This window comes from Hyperolius riggenbachi, chromosome 5 (genome assembly GCF_040937935.1).
Source record: "Hyperolius riggenbachi isolate aHypRig1 chromosome 5, aHypRig1.pri, whole genome shotgun sequence".
Classification (NCBI taxonomy): domain Eukaryota; kingdom Metazoa; phylum Chordata; class Amphibia; order Anura; family Hyperoliidae; genus Hyperolius; species Hyperolius riggenbachi.
The window spans coordinates 181,345,846-181,370,994 of record NC_090650.1 but is presented as its reverse complement, the minus strand read 5'-3'; the positions used below and the strand labels follow the sequence as shown (position 1 = coordinate 181,370,994).

The following is a 25,149-nucleotide window of genomic DNA, read 5'->3' as shown; positions in this document are numbered from 1 at the left end:
CCTCTGCCTGTTTTGTCCGTTGTGTCCATATCAGGGGGGGGGGGATGAAGTGAAAGGTATGCACTGACTTGACTAATACGATGTGCAGTCACACAGGTGCAGGTAACAGGTATGCATGGAGTGGTATATCACACTGCGTGCGCTCACGTAGGTAGGTGGGTGCACTGTGAACAACAGGTAGGTATATGCGGTGATGGGTATTACAATGTGCACCTGTCACACACAGACAGGTGGCGGCCAGGCACAATGACACTGTGTGCGCTCAACTCACGTAGGTAGGTGGGTGCACTGTGAACAACAGGTAGGTAGGTATATGCAGTACTGGGTATTACAATGCGCACCTTTCACACACAGACAGGTACCGGACAGGCACAGTGACACTGCGCGCACTCACGTAGCTAGGTGGGTGCACTGAACACAACAGGTAGGTATATGCAGTGATGGGTATTACAATGTGCACCTGTCACACACAGACAGGTAGCGGACAGGCACAGTGACACTGCGTGCGCTCACGTAGGTAGGTGGGTGCACTGTGAACAACAGGTAGGTAGGTATATGCAGTGATGGGTATTACAATGTGCACCTATCACACACAGACAGGTAGCGGACAGGCACAGTGACACTGCGTGCGCTCACGTAGGTAGGTGGGTGCACTGTGAACAACAGATAGGTAGGTATATGCAGTAATGGGTATTACAATGTGCACCTGTCACACACAGACAGGTAGCGGACAGGCACAGTGACACTGCGTGCGCTAACGTAGGTTAGTGGATGCACTGTGAACAACAGGTAGGTAGGTATATGCAGTAATGTGTATTACAATGTGCTCCTGTCACACACAGACAGGTAGCAGACAGGCACAGTGACACTGCATGCGCTAACATAGGTTGGTGGGTGCACTGTGAACAACAGGTAGGTAGGCAAGTATATGCAGTACTGGGTATTACAATGTGCACCTGTCACACACAGACAGGTAGCGGACAGGCTCAGTGGCACTGCGTGCGCTCACGTGGGTAGGTGAGTGCACTGTGAACAACAGGTAGTTAGGTAGGTATATGCAGTGATGGGTATTACAATGTGCACCTGTCACACACAGACAGGTAGCGGACAGGCACAGTGACACTGTGTGCGCTCACGTAGGTAGGTGAGTGCACTGTGAACAACAGGTAGTTAGGTAGGTATATGCAGTGATGGGTATTACAATGTGCACCTGTCACACACAGACAGGTAGCGGACAGGCACAGTGACACTGTGTGCGCTCAACTCACGTAGGTAGGTGGGTGCACTGCGAACAACAGGTAGGTAGGTATAAGACAAGATGGGAGGAGCGCTCCGTAGTGTGATACCTATTAATTAGTATAAAATTCACAATAAAAATGCACTTACTAGACACATTCAGTGAACAGGCATTTGGTTTAGCGTATAGCCCAGAAGAAAAACGTCCCCTCCGGGAAACAACTTGAGGCTGCAGTGGCCAGCGGCAGTGGGGGTCCAGATGGAAGAAGGACACCAGTTGTCTCCTGTGGGGTAGTTGTGTGCAGGTAATGTCAAGACGCGTTTTGGTGTGTCCACACCTTCGTCAATCAATGCACCTGCATGCACACAGGTCTCCTATTTATAGTTGGAATGAGGGAAAAAAACTTCCCAGGTTAACGAGGGTGAGAGGGTGAAGGGCGGAGTTTCGCCCACATACACATAAGGCCATCTGGATGGGCCTACTAAAAGATCATTAATATTACAACCTAATTGGTGGGGCCCTGATGTGGCTGGAAGAATGTAGCAAAGCTTAATACAAAAAGCTTAATAAAAACTGGAAATAGGCACAGGGGTGTCTGTGCGCTGGAACCAAGGCAAACTGGCAGTGTGTATGGATTACAACGCTGCCTGTTGCCTAGGAAATCGCCGTCCAATGGTAGAAGGGAAAGGGGTGACACGGCGTGATGGTCGGAGGCGTGGCTAGCGGCACTCACGTCTTGGAGGCAGTCCCGGTGTAATATCAGATAGTGCAGCCCGGAAGCAGCCTTCCTCACTGAGTATCACGCATGCTCAGTGGGAAGTTAGCTATTATTTTGCTGAAATATCTCTGCTTTCGCACCACGTACACTCCCGAAATTTTCAGGGTAGGGAGGGGACCCCCTGATGTAGCTCTGTGTCAAATTGTAGCCCCCGAGCCCCGCTGGTTCCCGAGACTGATTACAGGATACCTATCTCGGGAACTAGCGGGGCTCAGGGGCTGCAATTCGGCACAGAGCTACATCGGGGGCTCCCCTCCCTACCCTGAAAATTCCGGGAGTGTGCGTGGTGCGGAAGCGGAGATATTTAGGACATTTTATGTGGCAGCACAATTAAATGGGACGCGAGCTCCTACTGCGCATGCGGGGCTGCACTATCTGACACTACACCGGCTTACCTGGTCGTCATAGTAACCCCTTAGTGTGGTTCACCAAGGGGAGGTGGATCCAAGGGGAAGGCAAACTCGCAGTGTGTGGGGATTAAAACCTGCTGGCAGCATGCCAAGATTGCAGCTCTGCCTGTTGCCTAGTGAACCGCCGACCAATGGCGGAAGGAAGGGAATGTGACGCTGTGACGGTCGGGGGCGTGGCTAGCGGCACTCGCATCTGAGGGCAGATCCCGGCTTCCCTCATCGTCTTGGTAACCCCTGCGCATAGTAAACGATGGGGAGTTGGAGTCGGAGACGAGGCCAGGGGCCATAGACTCGTTCTACAGCGTCTCACAGGTGATGCATCCAACAGGGTTGGTGTGATGCACTGTGTGGATTGCCCTATGTGTAGTGACTAGCATAAAGGGGGGCCGAAGGGATTCGGCTGAAACTTGCTGGCCACTGCGGCAGAATTTTGCATAATAAAAATGGCAATACAAAATAACAATTGGCACAAATTCAAATACAAGCATATGAGAACATATAAAAAACATATGTGAACATATGTAAGTGCGAGTTAAAAGAGAACAAAAAACGATAAAAATTAATAACATTAAATGATCACAATAAGACCAAACGAACTCCCACGAGAATTGGGTCTACTCTGTGGGACAAATGTGGGTGTCCTGGATATAGAGGTGTCTGCGTGCGATTGGACACTCAAAGGCTGGTATGTATAGACGTGGAACCAGGGGGTCCCACAATGGTTGGCACTATGGTCAGTACGGGTGTGCCTGGGGTGACCTGTAGGATGTGATACCATCTGAAGGACGTGGGTCCTAGGATCAAGGCTGGGGACAGGGGGGGGGGGGGGGGGGACAGAGAGGTCTATGTAGCAGTCTCAACCTCCTCATTTAACCGCTGGGGACAGGGTGTTCAGTTTAAAGATCCAGTAGGCCTCCTTTTCACATAGTTTCTTATGTCTGAGGCCCATTGGTAAATCTGATGCAATGGCCTCCAGTCCCATAACTGTCAGATGGTCAGTGGACTGGTCATGATTCTCAAGGAAGTGATGGCCGGGGTACACTGTGGTTCAGTAGTCCATCTTCGATACCTCGCCTGTGTTCTCTAAATCGTTCTCACAGCGGGCGTGTAGTCCGGCCAATGTAGTATTTTGGACAATCGCAAGATAATAAATAGATAACATAGGAGGTCCCGCAGTTTATGAATTGTTTCACCTGGATAGTATATTAATCCATCTGTATGTGTTTATGGCGGTGTCTTATGTAAGGACAGCATTTGCACCTATTTTTTCCGCAAAGGAAGTTGCCGGTTAGGCCAAACACATTCGGACAGAATTATTTGTTCTTGAGGCCAATATTGCTTTTTGCGACCTTATTTTTAAGGGATTTCGCTCTTCTGAAAATGGTATTGGATCTCGTGGGCAAGTATCTACTAAGGACAGGATCACGTAAGAGGAGGGGCCAGTTCATACGGATAATGTGGTTAAAATTGTTGGCTTTATTGTTGTATGTAGTCACAAACTTTCGTAGTGTCCTTTTCCCGTTCTACCTTTTTTCTCATGGGCACTTGTTTGTTCCTGAACTCCAATCTTGCGCTCTCTCTACATTAGCTGTTAGGGATGCTCGGTTAGTACTTTTTAAAATCCGAATTGATCCGGATCCGGATATCCAGCGATCCGGTTCAGATATCCAAATCCGACCTTTTAGATATCCGCATGAACGCGGATACCTGGACGCATTATCCGCGGATATCCGACCTATTTGGATATCCGGATAGACAAACAGGAAGTGCCCTTTAAAATGCTTTAAAAACATTTTTAATCGTTAAAAACACCTCTACCCTCCTCCCTCTCTCTCTGATCTTGTCTTGTCTTCCAGGGATTTGTAGGCTGTCAAAAGCAAGCTCACATACATTGGCCAGGAATCGAACCCAGATCAACTGCTTGGAAGGCAGCTATGCTCACCACTATACCACCATTGGCTGGGAATTGAACCAAGGTCAACTAACATTACAGGCTGAAGCCAGCCATTTCACTCATCTCTTCAACTACAAGAAAGGCCCAGGAGTAGTCTTAGCTACCGTAATATCTATGTTACGGCAGGGCCCTTATTACGCTTTCTCTTACAGGGCTATGGCAACCGTTTTGCCCATGTGATAAAGCGAGGTGCAAAAATGAAATCATGCCTAGCAGAGAATGGTTTCGATCCATCAACCTTTGGGTTATGGGCCCAGCACACTTCTGCTGCGCCATGCTACTGTGACACCACACTTAAAAAAAAACAAAAAAAACAGCAAACAGCAAAGCTTTCACATATTGAAGCATTGGATTTGATAAAGTCTTAAGCCAATGTGTTGTAAGCCACAAGTAAGCTTTAGGTTAGCAGGAATGGTTGCATGGCCACCTAGCTTTTCATCCTTCCCACCCTTGCCCTGGAATCTTCCAGACTTCAAATTGCTGTCCTTTGCTGTGTGTGTTACACCAGCGTCATCCAGGGGGGCACATGATCTTTCTGATTCTGAAGTCTTTAAATGAAGCCTGTAAGCAGTATCACCATGTGTCCCACTGCTTTCATCTAGCAAATTAGGCAAATAAGCAAGCTCATTTTTCTCTTGGGTATATCAATATACAATACAATACAAAAACATTTCTATACCGCTTTTCTCCCATAGGACTCAAAGCGCTTAGGCTCTCTCAGATTCAGTAATTAGTAGGATGAAGTATTCACACAACAAAAGTTATATTTCTGCAAATGCCAGACTGAACAGGTGGGTTTTCAGTCTGGATTTAAACACGTCCAGGGATGGGGCTGTCCTGATCTGTTGAGGTAAGGAGTTCCAAAACGTAGGGGCAGCATGACAGAAGGCTCTGGGACCAAAAGTTTCTAAGTGGACTCTGGGTATGACTAGATTATTAGAACCTGTGGATCTGAGAATGCGGGGATTGCTACGCAGCTGTAACATATCTTTCATGTATCCAGGGCCTAGATTATTCAGGGATTTAAATGTCAGTAGGCCGATCTTGAATAGGACCCTCCATTCTATAGGTAGCCAGTGAAGGGAATGCAGGACTGGCGTTATGTGGCAGAGACGGGGTTGGTTGGTTAGCAGTCTGGCAGCAGTATTCTGTATCAGCTGTAGGCGGTACAAGGCCTTTTTTGGAAGGCCAGTGTAGAGAGCATTGCAGTAGTCCAGTCGGGATGTGATGAAGGCGTGGACTAAGGTTGGCAGATCTTCTGGGAATATGAGGTGCTTGATTTTTGCAATGTTCTTCAGGTGAAAATAGGATGATTTCACCACAGCAGAGATTTGAGTTCTGAAGTTTAAATCCCCATCAATTAGAACTCCCAGGCTACGCACATGATCAGAGCTGCGTAGATCCGTGCCTCCTATTCCCAGTGGTGAAGACTGCAAGTTAAGTTGTTTTGTTATCATGCTCTGCCCTCCAATCAGAAGGACTTCAGTTTTGTCTGCATTTAGTTTCAGCCAGTTGTCATTCATCCATTGCTGTAGTTCACGTAAGCAGGCGTTTATAGTTAGAGTTGGGTCTGTCACACCAGGCTTGAAGGAAAGATATAGTTGGGTGTCGTCTGCATAGCAGTGGTATGTCAGGCCATGTTTTTGGATTAGTTTTCCCAACGGTAGCATGTAAATCGTGAAAAGCAGGGGAGAGAGGATTGAGCCCTGGGGCACCCCATACTTAAGTGTTACAGGGGTGGACAGGAAGGGCCCCATAGACACTTTGTGGGTTCTGCCACTCAAGAAGGATTGGAACCACTGAAGTACTATGCCATCAATGCCGCAGTATTCCTGTAGCCTGTTTATCAAGATGTCATGGTCAACTGTGTCAAAGGCTGCAGAAAGGTCTAGCAGTATGAGGATCGAGCACTCTCCTCTGTCTCTTGCCATGAGCAGGTGGTTGCATATTTGGATGAGGGCAGTTTCAGTGCTGTGGTGTTTCCTGAAGCCAGACTGGAATGGGTCATAACTGTTATTTTGTAGGATTCTGGCTTCTAGCTGGAGGTATACAGCTTTTTCAATTAGCTTTCCCAGAAAGGGGAGGTTAGAGACAGGTCTGTAGCTGGTCATTGCATCTGGGTCCAGGGAGGGTTTTTTGAGGAGAGGCCTGATGATTGCTTCCTTCAGTAAAGCAGGAAATATCCCTGATTGTAAGGAACAGTTAACAATTTTGAGGAATACCGGTACGAACAGGTCGGGGCAGTTCAACATGAACTGTGTTGGACCAGGATCCAGGTCACAGGTAGTTAGGCGGACAATGTATACAATGTATACAATGTATACATCACAATGGTACATGCTAGGCTGGCTTCAGCATGTAGTGCTGTCGGTAGTATAGTGGTGAGCATAGCTTCCTTCCAAGCAGTTGACCTGGGTTTGATCCCTGGCCAATGTATGTGAGCTTGCTTTTGACAGCCTACAAATCCCTGGAAGACAAAGGGGGGAGAGGGAGAGGGAGAGGGAGAGAGAGAGAGAGAGAGAGAGAGAGAGAGAGAGAGAGAGAGAGAGCGAGAGAGAGCTTTTTGCCACCGAACTTGTAATCCGGCTTCGGATATCTGGTAGAAATCCGCAGATATACGGGTCTGCCGTCAAACTATCCGCAGATAGCTATACGGATTTCTGCCCAACTATCCGGAATCCGGCCGAATAGTGTAAAAATGGTTAGATATCTGAAATCCGGATGAGCATCCCTGTTAGCTGTATCATGACCTTTGTCCAAGATTTTTTGTGCTAAGTACGCCCCCTGTTTATCGTAATCTTCCTCGGTGGTGCAGTTTCTGCTGAGGTGACAAAACTGGCTGTTGATCGAGTTTCGGTCTACATCGAGCGCCATCCTGCAAAAAGCGCACATTTCACATGTTTTTTTCCTGGTAGGTAGGTATATGCAGTAATGGGTATTACAATGTGCACCTGTCACACACACAGGTAGTCACTGAATGTGCTGGGCCTGGCAGTGGCACAGTCACAGTGTGAATTATCAAGGGTGTCTATGCAACACAAGTGTCAGTGGGACACACAGAACAAAAATAGGTCACAAGAACAAGATTAGCTCTCAAAAGAGCTGTTGTGGGGTGCTATTTTAGCAATAAGAATCAGCAAGGAGCAAGCTAAGAAGCCTACATGAGCCTAACTAATCTTTCCCTATGAGAGAGTCTGCAGCAGCTGTCCCTTCTCTATTTACTGCAGGCAGACGAGTGAGTATAATGGCCGGTGGTGCCTGCCTTTTATAAGGGAGGGCTGGGGCTCCAGGAGGGAGTGTAGCCTGATTGGCTACAATGTGCCTGTTGACTGTGATGTAGAGGGTCAAAGTTGACCCTAATGGTGCATTATGGGGCGAACCGAACGTCCGGAAAAGTTTGCGGTTCTCCGCGATCGCGAACCACCGGGAGTTCGCCGCGAACCGTTTGCCGGCGAACCGTTCGGGCCATCTCTAGTCACGTGGTGCAGGGCGCACGCTGACTATGTGAGCTGAGGTGGAGGCTGGAGTGTCTGTTTACCATAGCAACGGTAACGTTCAGCCTCAGCTTTTTACCCAAACAGCGATGCAGCAGGCCAGGCAGGAGGGAAGGTAAAAGAGCCGGATGAGACCAGTACATGCTGATGAGGCCCCTCAGCTGCAGTGGCAGCAGCAGGCATGAAAAAGATAATAGAAGGATGCTGATGGGTCCCTTTAGACCCTGAATGGGGCCCCAAGCTGGTGTTTGTTGTGCCTGATGGATGATCCGGCCCTGAATGCTGGGATACATTAAACAACACGATGGGCAACTAAATTAATCAAAGGGATGGAAGTTCTCACTTACCAAGAAAGGTTGAACTGGGCTTATTTAGCCTGGAAAAAGATGCCTAAGGGATGACCTGATGTATAAGTACATCAGAGGGCAATACAAAAGCTTAGCAGGTGAGCTTTTTGTTCCTAGGCTTGTACAAAGGATACGATCTGCATATGAAGGAAGTAAGGTTTTGTTCAAAATGTGGAATATCTTACCACAGGAAATAGTTATGGAAAATTATATATCTTTATTTAAAGGAGGCTTGGATGCTTTCCTTGCATTGAAGGGCATCCACGGCTATAATTACTAAGTAATTCCCAACCAAGTTGATCCAGGGATTTTATCTGACTGCCACCTGGAGTTGTGAGGATTTTTTCCCCTTTTCAGTTATAGCTGGCCCAATTCTTGTAAGGGTTTTTTTGCATTTTCTCTGGATCAACTGGGATACGTGAGAATGCAGGCAGAAATGTACATATCTTACTAATATTATACATGTGAAAGTTTGAATGTTTGGATGTTTGTTACTCAATCACGCAACAATGGCTGAACAGATTTGAATGAAATTGGAACACACATAGGGCCATATGCAATTCAGTTTTTCACCTGAGTTTTCTCCTAGGTGATATTTTGAAACTTGTCAATAAAATGCGTTTTAAACCCCCGAAAAGCAAAAGAAATACTCAAAATAATTTTGATAGTACCTTTTCTCCTACTTTGTGGTACTTTTTCCTTTGCAAGTTGCTGAAAACGTATTCTAAATTGAAGATAAAAAATTATCTCCTAGGAGAAAAGTCATGTGAAAAAGTGAATTGCATATGGCCCATAGTATATTACCTGGAATAACATATAGGATACTTTTTATCTACATAAACAAAAAGTGGGTGGAGACAAATACACATTTCACTGGGAAAATGTAAACTGCAGCCACTGTTAATGGTAGGGTTCTCAAACTTTGCACAGTTGGTCACTGGGTGACTGGGATTAATATTCAGAAAGGTGGGTGGAGCCTACAAAAGCCAATCAAAATTCACTTCTTAAATTTTCAAGGGGAATATTTAATTGCTGCCATTCTTGCACTGTTAATGGCGCAAGCCTCTAACCTGATACAGTTGGTCATTGGAGGACTTGGGTTCAAATTCAGAAAAAGGGGTGGAGCCACAATCAGCCAATCAGATTTGTTTCATTTCAATGCAAATGATTGATGCCAAATATGTATGCCATGATTAATGCCTCAGAAGGGGTCACAGTCTGATCCACTTGTTCAAATAATTGGACACAAGACTATTTAATAAGGAGTCAAAATACACATGTTTAAAGCATTCCTGCCCAGAAATACATTACATCAAATAATGCAAAACGCATAGGAGGGAGGAACTACCATCTGTGCTTCCTTGCATGTGATCTCCCACTGCCTGGCTGAGCCCTCTCTTGTGCACAGCGTGCAATTCCTGGATAAGCCATTCAGTCTCTGCTACCATCATAGATGTCTGCAGTAGCACCCACAAAGAAACGGCAAATCATCCACAACCATCCCAGAATGCAGTGAGCGGGGTTAGACAACAAAACCGCAAGTATAGCTGCAGCACATGCTGTCACATGCCATGAGGATTAGGAATTATCATAATCCGCTAATTATGATTACGAGAAATTTCATGTACATTTTCACAATTACACCCGTACATAATTATGGAGACTATTGGAGCCAGTACCGAAACTTAGGAGCAACCGTGATTGACAAAGCTGCACACCAATCTGCAGCAGCCATGTCAGGAGTCTCTCTCTTCTGGAACACCGCGGGATTCCTTCTTGTTGAAGCCGCAGCTTGCCCGATGCCACCCTAGCAGAAGACCGCTGCAGGTATGCGGCTTGTACTGTCAGGGGACATGGGAGGGACTGAAAGGGTCTGAAAGGGACACAGAGGGACAGAAGGGGATACAAAGGGACAGGCAGGTACGCGGTTCACAATCAGGTATGTGCGTTTGCATTGCAATTGGGTATTCGTGTCCGCGTCAAGATGTGGGGGGACACATGTTGCATTCGAACCATAAGAGGCAGGGACTTCTTCCCCACACGTTTGAGGAGAAAAAAGTGCAACTTACGGCCCGAAAAGTAAGATATGTTTTCTTTATATTTGTGTAGGATTCCTTCTGGGTGATCCAGTTTCCTCCCATAACCTAAAAACCTAATGCTAGACTTATTCGGTTAGTATGTGTTAAAGGGAACCTAAACTGAGAAGGATGTGGATTTTTCCTTTTAAAATAATACCAGTTGCCTGACTCGCCTGCTCATCCTGTGTCCAGGGCCGGGCCGAGGCATAGGCTGGAGAGGCTCCAGCCTCAGGGCGCAGTGTAGGAGGGGGCGCATAATTCATTCAGCTGTCATTCCTAATTGTGTATGAAGCAGAAAGAAATAAGAAAAGGGGATACATAGCAGTGACTGCAAGTCAGATAACTATATATTAAGGTGTTGGGGATGTTGTGGGCCCTGTGGCCCTCTTAGTATAATAGCAATCCATGTGTGACAGCTAGGGTGGCAGGGATGGAGGGGCACACTTTGGTGTCTCAGCCTTGGGTGCTGGAGGACCTTGTCCCGGCTCTGCCTGTGTCACTAATACTTTCAGCCACAGCCCCTGAACAAGCATGCAGATCAGGTGCTCTGACTGAAGTCCGACTGGATTAGCTGTTTGCTTGTTTCAGGTGTGTGATTCAGCCACCACTGCAACCAAAGAGATCAGAGAGTCAGGCAACTGGTATTGTTTAAAAGGAAACATCCATATCCCTCTCAGTTTAGGTTCCCTTTAAGGACTTTAAATTATGAGCCCCACTGAGAGTCAGTTACTAATGAGAATTGTTCTATATTCAGCTAAAATAGCAGGGGCACTACACACGTATATAGTAATTAAAATAATGGTATAACTTAAAGCCAAAGTCTTATTAGAAATATCCTGCAGTAATGACTACTTATTACAATACAAAATTATGTTTTTGCACATCATTTTGTCCACCATTATGTTTCAGTGCCAGTGCCCTGAGTTTGAGCAGGAAAGAATAACACTTTGTGTTTAATTAATTTACCCTTTTGAATCCTAATCCATGTGTGGCACAAGTTAATTCACGTTCAACCTTCCCATCACCTTCGTCCACAGCGAGCCAGCACTCCGCATAAAAAAACCAACAGGACATGCTCTTCAGGTCTTTGACAATCACATGGCTGAGATACAAACTTGGTGAATGACCAATGTTGTTATGCCAGATATGAATTTTCCATATAGGACCTAGATTGGCAGGTACACTGGAAAACATAAATTACATGGAAAATATTAATCTGATATTGTTGGTAAATGAATGCTTAACAAATTAGTCGTTACTTAGGAAAATACACAGGGACTGGTGACTGGAGTTACCCAAAAAAATCCATGCGGAATTTAAAGTGCAGACATATAAAGCTAAGCTCAAAGCAATGCCATGGGTGTCACTAGAAGACAATATCACAGGTAATATCATTAACACGGATAAAGAACAATACAAAACAAACAACTTTTAACTAGTTGTTAAACTTAAACTTTAAAAAAATGATTTGTGTATTGGTACTGCCAGGGTGATTTAATGTAAGGGGCACTAGGGGCCCCTACAGTGGCCATATTTCATTGCATTTTAAATGAGTGCAAGACATATGTAACCATTATATGCAATTGTCAGCAATATTCTCACATTTAGGCCTTCTATTCTGTATTTACCAGGGCCGGATTTACAACTCCAAAAGCCTGTAGGCACAGGGGTTCTGGCACCCCTAAACTCCACCCTTCAAATAAGGCCACACCCCCAAGTAAAACTATTCTAAACTCTAATCCCTGCCTCATGTCACTAACTGTCTTTAAGATCTTACACTGCAATCATTGTCATGCTTCATGACATGAGACAATGATTGGGGTTTAAGCTTCTGAGGTCAGTGATATGGGGCAGTTAGTGGCATCAGGCAGGGAGCCCCCACTTGAACACAGACACACACTTTAAAGGAGACCTGAACTCAGAACTTCCTATCTGATCTAAAAGATACATTACAGCATAATAACCTTTAAAGGAAACATCCGAGCAGAAACAAAAAAAAAAAAAAAAAAAGAGAGAGACCTACTTACCTGGGACTTTCTCAAGCCCCTGGCATCCGCTCTGTCCCTCACCGCAGCTCCGGTGTCCTGGGATCCCCTCCGCTTCAGATGCCTACGCCAGGTTGGCATCTACTGTACCTGCACAAGCGCCTCTCTCTTGATCACGCACACGTGGTCTTGAGTGTTCTGCTTAGGCACACTTCAGACCACGTGATTGACAGCAGCGTTCGCACAGGCGCACCTGGCGAGGTCTTCATCACAAACGGAGGGAAACTTGGGACACTGGAGCTGCGGTGAAGGACATAGCGGCTGCCAGGGGCTGGAGAAAACCCTGGATAAGTAGATCTCATTTATTTTTTCTGTTCGGATGCTTCCTTTAAATAAAAAACATTTCTTTGTTACAGCTGATACAAATCCTGAAATTAATCTGCACTGTTTCAACGTCTTGCTTTTATGGAAGCAGACATATTGTTAACATCTTGTGCTTTCAAATGAGAGATCAAATTACAACTTTTGATTAGACACAAATGAGGGGGAATAAAACAGGCTAAACTCTCTAAATACATACAGGGTGCATGTTTCTCTGTTTTCCTTCCACACACACTTGAACACAGGCATATATACACAATTGAAAACACACACACACACACACACACACACACACACACACACACACACACACACACACACACACACACACACACACACACAGTGAACAAATGCATTGCACCCAAACTACACAAAAAAAAAAAAAAAAGGCAGCTGAGTTCAGTATTCCCCACCACCATACCTCTAAGCTCGCTGCTAATTTGTTTGCTGATTATTGAACTGGACTGAGCTGGGGAGGAAAGGGTAAAGTTACTTATCTTCAGGCAGCCCATAGCACATAGCACCATGCATACTTGGCTTGCCTCTATGTGGATGGTCCGCTGTGTGTTTCTAGGGGGTGAAATAGCAGCAGGGGCACACAAGGGTCAGAAGTTCAGATACAAGATAGCAGAGCAGCCTTTTCATAGACACAGAGTACAGGACTGTGTACAGGAGGGGGGCAGCAGCAGCTCCTACCTGTCAGCAGCTGCAATAGGACACAAAATAGCTCCATTTTACGTATTCACTCCAGCTACCCAAAGATCTCAATTTGCTAATTTAAAGATTTAAAGCTCCTAGGTGCCATAGTATTTAGATTAAAAATCAGTTGGCTTTCTTTTCTCAACACTTTCGCATTGAAGTACCCCCCCCCCCCCCCCCCACACCCCACTCCCTTTCAGTCACTTGATACCAGCTCCAGACCAAAAAACACTATATCCCTTACTTTACAATAATTATATTTTTTAAAGTGTTTGGAAAAGGGATAATCATCTCAACTTCTACTAATATTGGCCATTGGGGAGGTGTTCTAGTTGCCAAAAAACCTAAGGGGTTCAATAAAATCTGTGAGGTGATGGTGGGGGGAGATATTTACAAGATCCACCAACTGGACACCAAGGGGTTCAATAAACCTAAGGGGTTCAATAAAATCTGTGAGGTGATGGTGGGGGGAGATATTTACAAGATCGACCAACTGGACACCACTCTCTCTCTCTCTCTCTCTCTCTCTCTCTCTCTCTCTCTCTCTCTGGTCTTGCAGGGATTTTTAGTATGTCAAAAGCAAGCTCACATACCTTGGCCGGGAATCGAACCCAGGTAAACTGCATGGAGGCCAGCTATGCTCACCACTATACAACCAACCACACACACAGCAAAGGACAGCACTTTGAAGTCTGGAAGATTCCAGGGCAAGGGTGGGAATGATGAAAAGCTAGGTGGCCATGCAACTATTCCTGCGAACCTAAAGCTTACTTATAGACAGTCATATGAGACACATGCCAGGTGCATGGCTGTGTGGTGAGTGATCATATAGACAGTCATATGAGACACATGCTGGGTGCAGGGCTGTGTGGTGAGTCAACACATTGGCTTAAGACTTTACCAAATCCAATGCTCCAATATGGGGAAGCTTCGCTGTTTGCTGTGTTTTTTTTTTTTTTTTTTTTAAGTGTGGTGTCACAGTTCACTCATCTCTTCAACCACAAGAAAAGCCCAGGAGTAGTCTTAGCTACCGTAATATCTATGTTACGGCAGGGCCCTTATAACACTTTCTGTTACAGGGCTATGGAAACCGTTTTGCCCATGTGATAAAGCGAGGTGCAAAAATGAAACCATGCCTAGCAGAGGATGGTTTTGATCTATCTACCTCTGGGTTATGGGCCCAGCACACTCCTGATGCACCACTCTGCAGTCTGCTTACATTTGTATACAATCTTCAAGTTTAAGAAGGGTACATTAGTTCCCTTCACAAAACACAAAGCCATCCCTGGGGGGGCTTGAACTACCAACCTTTCGGTTAACAGCCGTTGCTGCTAAATGATTTTATGGGGATGTATGTGTGTCTTTTGGAGGGAGGAAGTAAGTCTGCTCCAAGAAGTTTAATGCCACTTTTACCTACAACAAAACACTCCCTGTGTGGCAGCAGAGTGGTGCAGTGGAAGCGTGCTGGGCCCATAAGTGGCGTTAAACTTCTTGGAGCAGACTTACTTCCTCCCTCCAAAAGACACATGTACATCCCCATAAAATCATTTAGCAGCAACAACTAGTCTCTGTGGCACAATTGGTTAGTGCATTCGGCTGTGAACCAAAAGGTTGGTGGATCAAGCCCCCCCAGGGATGGCTTTGTGTTTTGTAAAGGGAACTAATGTACCCTTCTTAAACTTGAAGATTGTATACAAATGTAAGCAGACTGCAGAGTGGTGCATCAGGAGTGTGCTGGGCCCATAACCCAGAGGTTGACGGATCAAAACCATCCTCTGCTAGGTATGATTTCATTTTTGCACCTCGCTTTATCGCATGGGCAAAACGGTTTCCATAGCCCTGTAAGAGAAAGGGTTATAAGGGCCCTGCCGTAACATAGATATTACGGTAGCTAAGACTACTTCTGGGCCTTTCTTGTAGTTGAAGAGATGAGTGAACTGTGACACCACACTAAAAAAACAAAAAAAAAAACCTGCAAACAGAGAAGCTTCCCCATATTTTTGCACTACTATCTATGTTACAGCAAGGCCCTAATGACACTTTCTCTTATACCCGAATTCAGTTCGGGTATAAAAATGTCAAATTCGGATATCCGACCCAGATCGGATATCTGGATATCCGGATCTGAATTAGTTCCAGATGAAAAGTGGTATCCGAGCATCCCTGCTTATATACTATGGCTGCAACTGGCAGATTGATACTTGGTAGGAGTCATTAATATTACCTTTATATAGAGAGAGTGACCACGCCAATCACTACACACTAAATCAACAACAATCCAAAACAACCTAACTGCTGCAGTCAGTTCCAGTAATAGTTCAGTTGTATACCAATCCTGCTGCGCTCTCCTTCACAACAGATCAAGATACCCTCATAGCGTAATACAGTACTGGCACTCAAATTCCAGTTAATCCACAACGGGTATGCGTCCCCCAGTCAATGTGTGTCACACCCTGTTTTTCACAACCGTGGGTTCACTGCACATCCCTTCCACCAGCAGCTCACCGGATCTGAGCCACCTCAGCTTTACACTGGGTTTACACTTGCGCTTTATCACACTCCTTAGCATTGCAGGGAATAAGCCAATCAAACTTCTATCTTCAAATATTCAAGACGTTTTAATCCATATAAAACTGTAACTACATTGCATAGCAATCGAAATCAATGGGTTTCTCACTGCGCGCATAGAATGCACTCACATACTCCAAGATTAGACAAGGCTCATCAAGTAATGCTGCTGGCTGCTGCCCTTCCAGGGTGTCCTGCTCGCTTACCCTCCAGTGCAGTAGCTAATCTCCTCCATCTATCTCTATCCTGGTGGATAGCGATAGCCGGGGGAGATTAGCCTGCGCACTAGAGGAGGCCACTAACACCGGAAGGGCAGCAGCCGGCACTATTACTTGATGAGCCTTGTCTAATCTTGGAGCGCGTGAGTGCATTCTATATGCGCAGTGAGAAGCCCATTATTTTAGATTCTATGCAACATAGTTTTCTTGATTTATGTGGATTAAAACATCTTGAATATTTGAAGATAGACGTTTGATTGGCTTATTCTGTGCACTGCAGTACCCGAGCAGTTTAATAAAGCACATAACTCACCTGTAAAGCTGAGGTGGCTCAGATCCGGTGAGCTGCAGGTGGAAGGGGGTGTGCAGTGGACCCACGTTTGTGAAAAACACAGTGTGACACACATTCACTGGGGGATGCACGTCTGTTGTGCATTAACTGGAATTTGATGGAGGAGATTAGCTACTGCACTGGAGGGTAAGCGAGCAGGACACCCTGGAAGGGCAGCAGCCAGCAGCATTACTTGATGGGCCTTGTCTAATCTTGGAGTATGTGAGTGCATTCTATGCGCGCAGTGAGAAGCCCATTATTTTAGATTCTATGCAACATAGTTTTCTTGATTTATGTGGATTAAAACATCTTGAATATTTGAAGATAGACGTTTGATTGGCTTATTCTGTGCACTGCAGTACCCGAGCAGTTTAATAAAGCACATAACTCACCTGTAAAGCTGAGGTGGCTCAGATCCGGTGAGCTGCAGGTGGAAGGGGGTGTGCAGTGGACCCACGTTTGTGAAAAACACAGTGTGACACACATTCACTGGGGGATGCACGTCTGTTGTGCATTAACTGGAATTTGAGTATCCATATTGTATTACACCAGGCGTGTCATTAGGCTTGAATATCCGGGGCTCTAGCCCCGAATCCCCAACCACTGTGCCCCATATGTCAGGGCACGTATTGCCCTTAAGCTCAGCAGAGTTGGCATCTGTTGCTAAGACAACAATGCCGCTTTCTCTGTCAGCGCAGCAGGCGCTTTCTCTGTCAGCGCAGCAGGCGGTCAGCTCTCACTCACCTGCCACAGGCTCCCGCTATGTGTCCCTGTGTGTTCACCATCAGCCGACTTCTTACTACTTCCTGTTTATTCTGCACCTCACGTAATTACGCAAAGAGCAGGAGATAAGAGGGGTAGAGAGCAGCCGGCTGGTGCTGAACACACAGAGGCACATCGCAAAAGCCTGACAGATGACGAGTGAGAAACTCTAGCATGTCTCTTTCCTGCTGCAGGCTCTGCATTACAAACCCTCTCCTTGCTGTCTGAATAATTGGGAGAGATTTAAGAATGTGAGGAATGTAGTGTACAGTACAGGCATCTGGAATGGGAGCTACTGGAATTTACGCAGCTGAGTTCAGGAAATGGGCAGTTTCAGCTAGATGGGGGTCGTTTGCACTTCTGGACTGTTTTTTTGTCAGGGTTGTCAGACGCGGTCTCGAATCTAATGCTGGATCATCCTGAGCCGAAGTCTATTGATGAGGCCATTTCATTAGCTGTCAGGGTTGATCGTCGTCTATGCTACCAGAGACAGACTCGAAATAGGAACAGTGTGAGATATGTTTCCTACGCCTCTCCTCCACCTGTGTCACCTCCGCCGGAACCAATGCAGATTGGTCGGTCAAAATTGTCCCGGGTAGAGCAGAATCGCAGAAAATCAGAACAGCTCTGTCTATACTGTGCAGAGGAGGGTCACAGAGTACAGAATTGTCCCAAGAAGTCAGGAAACGCTGCCGCCTAGGTGTAGTCGGAGGTAATACCCTAGGCTCGCAGTCTTTACCTCTAGACGATAAACGTTTGCTCCTCCCTTGTTCTATATCTTGGGAAAATCAGATAGTTGCCACTGAGGCCTTCCTAGACTCTGGCTCAGCAGCCAACTTTATGGATTACGAATTTGCGAAGAAATTGGGGATTCCTATTTCTCCTTTGAATCAACGGATTCTGGTCACTGCAGTGGACGACTCTCCTCTGCAGAGTAAATATCCTCTGTCTCAGACCCCAGACCCCAGACCCCAGAGTTAAGGGTCACGGTGGGGGTGTTACATAAAGAGAGTCTACAGTTTGTGGTTTTGCGGATGATAACTTCCACGATCATTCTTGGCTTGCCATGGTTACAACTTCACTCCCCTCAGATCAATTGGGCTTCAGGTCAGCTAACGAGCTGGTCTACCCATTGCCATCATCATTGTTTAGCGAAGGTAACCTTGGATAACACCAAGATTCAGGTGGAAGGTTTGCCAAGCCAGTTGTAACGATTGGTGTCAGCACGCAGAGAGAATCTGATTATTGGTGATCTGCAGTATCACCAAGAATGCAGATATATATACCCGATTATTGATGATCTGCAGTATCACCGATAATCAGATATATTGCTAACCTCTGGACACCTGTGGATATGTGAGTGTTTGGTGTAACAGTAATACTTTGAGTAATGTACCTGCTGAGCAGGTGATATACAATATAAAGACACTGCTCTGGGAGAACAGGAACCTTCCAGCAGCCTGAGGCTCTCCGGGGGGAGGAGTCAGGCTGGAGACGGGAAGGACCTAGGAGTGAGTGACACCTAAGATGGATGTCACTATCTGTTCTGGAGACTATCTATTTAAGGAAAGAGATAGCTCTCGAGGTCGGACACGCCGGGTCGGCAACACACTGACAGATAAAGTACAAAGACAGAAGGCTGATTCGGTATCCAAGTCAAGCAGGGTCTGGCAACGGAATAACAGAAATACGAGGTACCGAATCAGAAGACAGAGAAGTAGTCAGAAAGCTATATGTCATAACATATATCAAACAATGCCTATTCTAGGTGCGAGGTCCTTGGTCTCAGCACCCCGGAACTAGACTGAAGAATACACAGATGATAATACAGTATTCCCTAGACTGGGTGCGAGGTCCATAGTCTCAGCACCCTGGAACTAGTCTAAAGTATAACACAGATGATAACACAGTTCCCTAAGCTAGGTGTGAGGTCCTTGGTCTCTACACCCTGGAACTAACTTGAGGTATAACACAGATGATAACAGGGTTCCCTAAGCTGGGTGTGAGGTCCTTGGTCTCTACACCCTGGAACTAGCTTGAGCATAAACAGAATACAATTCAAATACTCTGGCTAAGTGTGTATTCCCAGGTCCACCTGGTTCAAACACACTGAGGATCTGACTAGGTTTGAGTGCTTCCACGTAGTGATCGCAACGGCAGACCACTTGCAAGTGACCAGCAGGAACTATATATGGAGTAGTGCTCTCCAGCACCACCCCTAATTGCTCAACCAGTAGTATCCCGCTGATCGGCGTGGTCAGCTGACTCTTCCTGGTTAGTATAAGAATTCTGCCTCTCAGCGCGCGCGCGTGTATTCCTAAGTCTATGTGCACTAACAGACTCAGCCACACCAGACACATGCTGCCGCGTGCAGACCGCCGCGCTGGACGCGGAACCAGCTGCCCTACTGTTGTTGCATGCGGCGGCTTTTCCGCGTTCTGCCCTGCTACCAAACACACGCTTCCGCGTGCAAACCGCCGCACTGGACGCGGAATCAGCCGCCTGCTCAGTAGCACATGTGGCGGCTTTTCCGCGATCTCTCACACCAGTATTCAGAATTTGCTGACGTGTTTAGTCCCAAATCAGCGGATAAACTTCCTCCCCACCGTCCTTTTGATTGTCCCATCGATCTCAGGTCTGGTTGTATGCCCCCTAGAGGTCATCTCTATAATTTATCTGGGCCAGAGAAATTGGCTATGCAAGAATACATCCGAGAAAATTTGGCTAAAGGTTTTATTCGTCCCTCTCGGTCACCAGCAGGGGCAGGATTCTTTTTTGTGAAAAAGAAGGATGGAGGCCTCCGTCCCTGCATTGATTATCGAGGCTTAAATAAGATTACAGTAAAAAATCGTTATCCTTTGCCTTTAATTGACGATTTGTTTACCCATGTCACCAATGCTAAGATTTTCTCGAAACACCTTATCCAGGTATTTTGAGCCCGAGACAGCACAGCCCTCAGCCCCTGAGACCATTCTACCTCAGAAGGTGGTCCTGGCAGCCACTGAGGCCTGGAAAGACTGGACTGTCACTCTGAGTCCATTTCAACAGGATGTTCCAGAGGGGAAGCCTGAGAGGGTCCTGTTTGTACCATTGCCTTTTCGCCTACAACTGTTGCAGCGATTTCATTCCCACAAGAATGCTGGGCATCCTGGGGCCACCAGAACTCAGGATCTGCTTGCTAGATGTGCTTGGTGGCCGTCATTGGCAACAGACTGTAAGGAGTTTGTAAGAGAGTGTGCAGTGTGTGCTAGGAGCAAACCCTCCCGTCAGGCACCTGTTGGAACATTGCAGCCACTACCAGTTCCGAGTGAACCTTGGACCCATTTGTCCATGGATTTTGTGGGCGAACTCCCCAGGTCTGAGGGCATGACGGTCATTTGGGTGGTAGTCGATCGATTCAGTAAGATGGCTCATTTTGTCCCCCTGAAAGGACTCCCCTCGGCCCAGGAATTGGCAGATCTCTTCATCCAGCACATTTTCCGGCTGCATGGCATTCCGGAAAATATAGTGTCAGATCGGGGAGTCCAATTCGTATCTAAGTTTTGGAGGGCATTCTGCCATCAGTTAGACATGGATCTTTCCTTTTCATCAGGCTACCACCCACAGACCAATGGCCAGACCGAAAGAGTCAACCAGTCCCTGGAACAGTTTCTGAGATGTTATGTTGCAGATGCACAAACCGACTGGGTACATTTTTTGCCGTTTGCAGAATTTGCACACAACAATCTGAAAAGTTCCTCTTCAGGATTTTCCCCATTTCAGGTAGTGTCGGGAAGGTCACCTAAATTTTTACCTTTGCCAGTGGCTTCAACTCCATTTCCAGCCCTGGAGGATTGGCAGAGGTCCTTAAAGCAAATTTGGGGGATGGTTAAAAAATTTGGGGAGGGTTTTTCAGAACCAGAAGAAACAGGCTGACAAGAGACGTTCCATAGAATGGGAATTATCTCCAGGGGATTTGGTCTGGGTGTCCACACGAAATTTGGCTCTAAAGCAACTGTCACCCAAACTGGGCCCTAGATTCGTGAGTCCTTTTCCAGTGACCAGAAAAATTAATAATGTCACTTATGCCATTGATCTCCCTACCAGCATGCGAGGTGTGAGATCATTCCATGTGTACTTACTCAAGCCGGCAGTGCACGTGGATTCCGCTCACCCCCCCGTGTTGATTGATTATCAACCTGAGTATGAGATAGAAAAGATTCTGGACTCCCGGCTTGTGAAGAACTCCGTGCAGTATCTGGTTCACTGGAAGGGATATGGCATAGAGGAGAGAACTTGGGTGTCAGATTGTCGTATGCACGCAGAGGAATTAAAGAAGGAGTACCATGACTCACATCCAGGAAAGCCTGGTGGGAAGTGTCCGGAGTCCACTCCTCAGGGGGGGGGCACTGTAATAGAACGCGGAAAAGCCACCACGTGTACTGGCAGCAAGGCGGCTGATTCCGCATCCAGTGCGGCGGTTTGCACGCAGCAGCGTGCGTCTGGTGTGGCTGGGTCTGGTAGTTCACACAGGTTGAGGAATGCACGCGCTGAGAGGCAGAACCTTTATGACAAACGAGGAGGGATCAGCTGACCAGGTTGGTCAGCTGACCTCAGAGCAAGTGGCTATTGGTTGATCGGTGATGGGTGACGCCGGAGAGCGCCGCTCTATATAAAGTCACTACTGGTCAGTCTCAGGTTGTCTGTCGTTGCGAACACTTACGTGAAAGCACTCAGACCATAGTCAGATTCTACAGTGTGTTAGAACCAGGAGGACCTGGGAATTCACACTGAGCCAGATTACTTCTGTGTTATCATTGTGTTATACTTCAGACTAGTTCCAGGGTGTTGAGACCACAGACCTCACACCCAAGACTAGGGATTCTGTGTTATCATTGTGTTATTCTTCAGACTAATTCCTGGGTGTTGAGACCACGGACCTCACACCCAAGACTAGGGATTCTGTGTTATCATTGTGTTATACTTCAGACTAGTTCCAGGGTGTTGAGACCACGGACCACACACCCAAGACTAGGGATTCTGTGTTATCATTATGTTATACTTCAGACTAGTTCCAGGGTGTTGAGACCATGGACCTTACACCCAAGACTAGGCATTGTTTAATATCGGTTATGAACTATTGCATTTCTGACTATCCCTCTGCTTTCTGATTCGGTAACTACGCATATCTGATTACCTGTTGCCAGGTCCTTCCTGCTATTCAGCCTGGGGCTCCACCCCTTTGGATATCTCAGGCTGCTGGAAGGTCCTTGCACTTCCTAGAGGGAGGTATTTCCCATACTGCCAAGGACCACCTGCTCCTCGGGTGGTCCCACTCAAAGTCATTACTGTTGCACCAAACACTTACACTATACAGGTGTCCAGAGGTTAGTTATACTTGGATTATTGGTGATTCTGCAGATCATCCATAATCGGGTATATATCTGTATTCTTGGTGATACTGCAGATCACCAATAATCAGATTCTCTCTGTGTGTTGACACCGATCGTTACACATATACTGTGCACTCTTTCACTTCATGTACAGATCCTTCTCAAAAAATTAGCATATTGTGATAAAGTTAATTATTTTCTGTAATGTACTGATAAACATTAGACTTTCATATATTTTAGATTCATTACACACAACTGAAGTAGTTCAAGCCTTTTATTGTTTTAATATTGATGATTTTGGCATACAGCTCATGAAAACCCAAAATTCCTATCTCAAAAAATTAGCATATTTCATCCGACCAATAAAAGAAAAGTGTTTTTAAAACAAAAAAAAATCAACCTTCATATAATTATGTTCAGTTATGCACTCAATACTTGTTTGGGAATCCTTTTGCAGAAATGACTGCTTCAATGCGGCGTGGCATGGAGGCAATCAGCCTGTGGCACTGCTCAGGTGTTATGGAGGCCCAGGATGCTTCGATAGCGGCCTTAAAGAGACTCCATAACAAAAATTACATCCTGTTTTTTATCATCCTACAAGTTCCAAAAGATATTCTAATGTGTTCTGGCTTACTGCAGCACTTTCTGCTATCACTATCTCTGTAATAAATCAATATATCTTTCTCCTGTCAGACTTGTCGGCCTGTGTCTGGAAGGCTGCCAAGTTCTTCAGTGTTGTGGTTCTGCTATGAACTCCCCCTTCCAGGCCCCTCTATGCATACTGCCTGTGTATTATTTAGATTAGAGCAGCTTCTCTCTTCTCTCTTATCTATTACAAGCTGGATGAACAAGCAGCCTGAAACTTCAGTGCATGAGAACTGCAGGGGGAAAGAAACACACAATGATCTCTTGAGATTCAAAAGGAAGGGTGTATACAGCCTGCTTGTGTATGGATGTATTTTCTATGTGTGGACATACTGTACATCAACCTACTTCCTGTTTTGGTGGCCATTTTGTTTGTTTATAAACAAACTTTTAAAAACTGTTTTTAACCACTTTTAATGCGGCGAGGAGCGGCGAAATTGTGACAGAGGGTAATAGGAGATGTCCCCTAACGCGCTGGTATGTTTACTTTTGTGCGATTTTAACAATACAGATTCTCTTTAAGCTCATCCAGAGTGTTGGGTCTTTTTCCCTTTAGGGGCTAATTGGACCATGCCTTGTAAGGGTTTTTTCGCCTTCCTCTGGATCAACAGGGATATGTGAGGGAGCAGGCTGGTGTTGTACTTTATACTGGTTTAACCCACTGACTGTGGGTACTTGACACTGAACCTCAGGCATTTTGGCATTTCCCTCTCCCCAGTCTTCCTCCAGACTCTGGCACCTTGATTTCCGAATGACATAGTTACATAGTTATTTTGGTTGAAAAAAGACATACGTCCATCGAGTTAAACCAGTATAAAGTACAACACCAGCCTGCTCCCTCACATATCCCTGTTGATCCAGAGGAAGCCGAAAAAACCCTTACAAGGCATGGTCCAATTAGCCCCTAAAGGGAAAAATTCCTTCTCGACTCCAGATGGCAATCAGATAAAATCCCTGGATCAACATCATTAGGCATTACCTAGTAATTGTAGCCATCGATGTCTTTCAATGCAAGGAAAGCATCTAAGCCCCCTTTAAATGCAGGTATAGAGTTTGCCATAACAACTTCCTGTGGCAATGCATTCCACATCTTAATCACTCTTACTGTTAAGAACCCTTTCCTAAATAAATGGCTAAAACGTTTTTCCTCCATGCGCAGATCATGTCCTCTAGTCCTTTGAGAAGGCCTAGGGACAAAAACCTCCCCCGCCAAGCTATTATATTGCCCTCTGATGTATTTATACATGTTAATTAGATCCCCTCTAAGGCGTCTTTTCTCTAGACTAAATAAACCCAGTTTATCTAACCTTTCTTGATAAGTGAGACCTTTCATCCCACGTATCAATTTTGTTGCTCATCTCTGCACCTGCTCTAAAACTGCAATATCTTTTTTGTAATGTGGTGCCCAGAACTGAATTCCATATTCCAGATGTGGCCTTACTAGAGAGTTAAACAGGGGCAATATTATGCTAGCATCTCGAGTTTTTATTTCCCTTTTAATGCATCCCAAAATTTTGTTAGCTTTAACTGCAGCTGCTTGGCATTGAGTACGATTATTTAACTTGTTGTCGATGAGTACTCCTAAGTCCTTCTCCAAGTTTGACGTCCCCAACTGCAGGGGCGTAGCAATAGGGGGTGCAGCGGTAGCGACCGCATCGGGGCCCTTGGGCCAGAGGGGCCCCGAATGGCGCTCCCTCAACTACAGTATTAGCTCTATATTGGTCCTGTGCTCATAATAATCATTTATATATATACTTTGAATAGTGGTAATCATTAACAAACTATTCCCCATCCCCTTCTTGCACCTCTAACATTGTAGTTGCCATTGGCAGCTTTTAGTGCGTCGTTTCAATTGCTATGTATAGAGTGCATGGGGGGCCCTATTGTAAA

The 25,149-nt window shown here is 45.9% G+C and overlaps 1 protein-coding gene across 1 annotated transcript in view; it reads right to left on the bottom strand.

Moving 5' to 3' along the window:
• The window catches only part of LOC137519355 (polycystin-1-like protein 1), a 705,387-nt gene that overhangs the window by 110,390 nt on the left and 569,848 nt on the right, over window positions 1-25,149 (bottom strand). Inside the window, exon 14 of the mRNA XM_068238307.1 lies at window positions 11,265-11,481. Within this exon, the coding sequence (XP_068094408.1) occupies window positions 11,265-11,481 (217 nt within the window). The remainder of the gene's footprint in view (window positions 1-11,264; window positions 11,482-25,149) is intronic.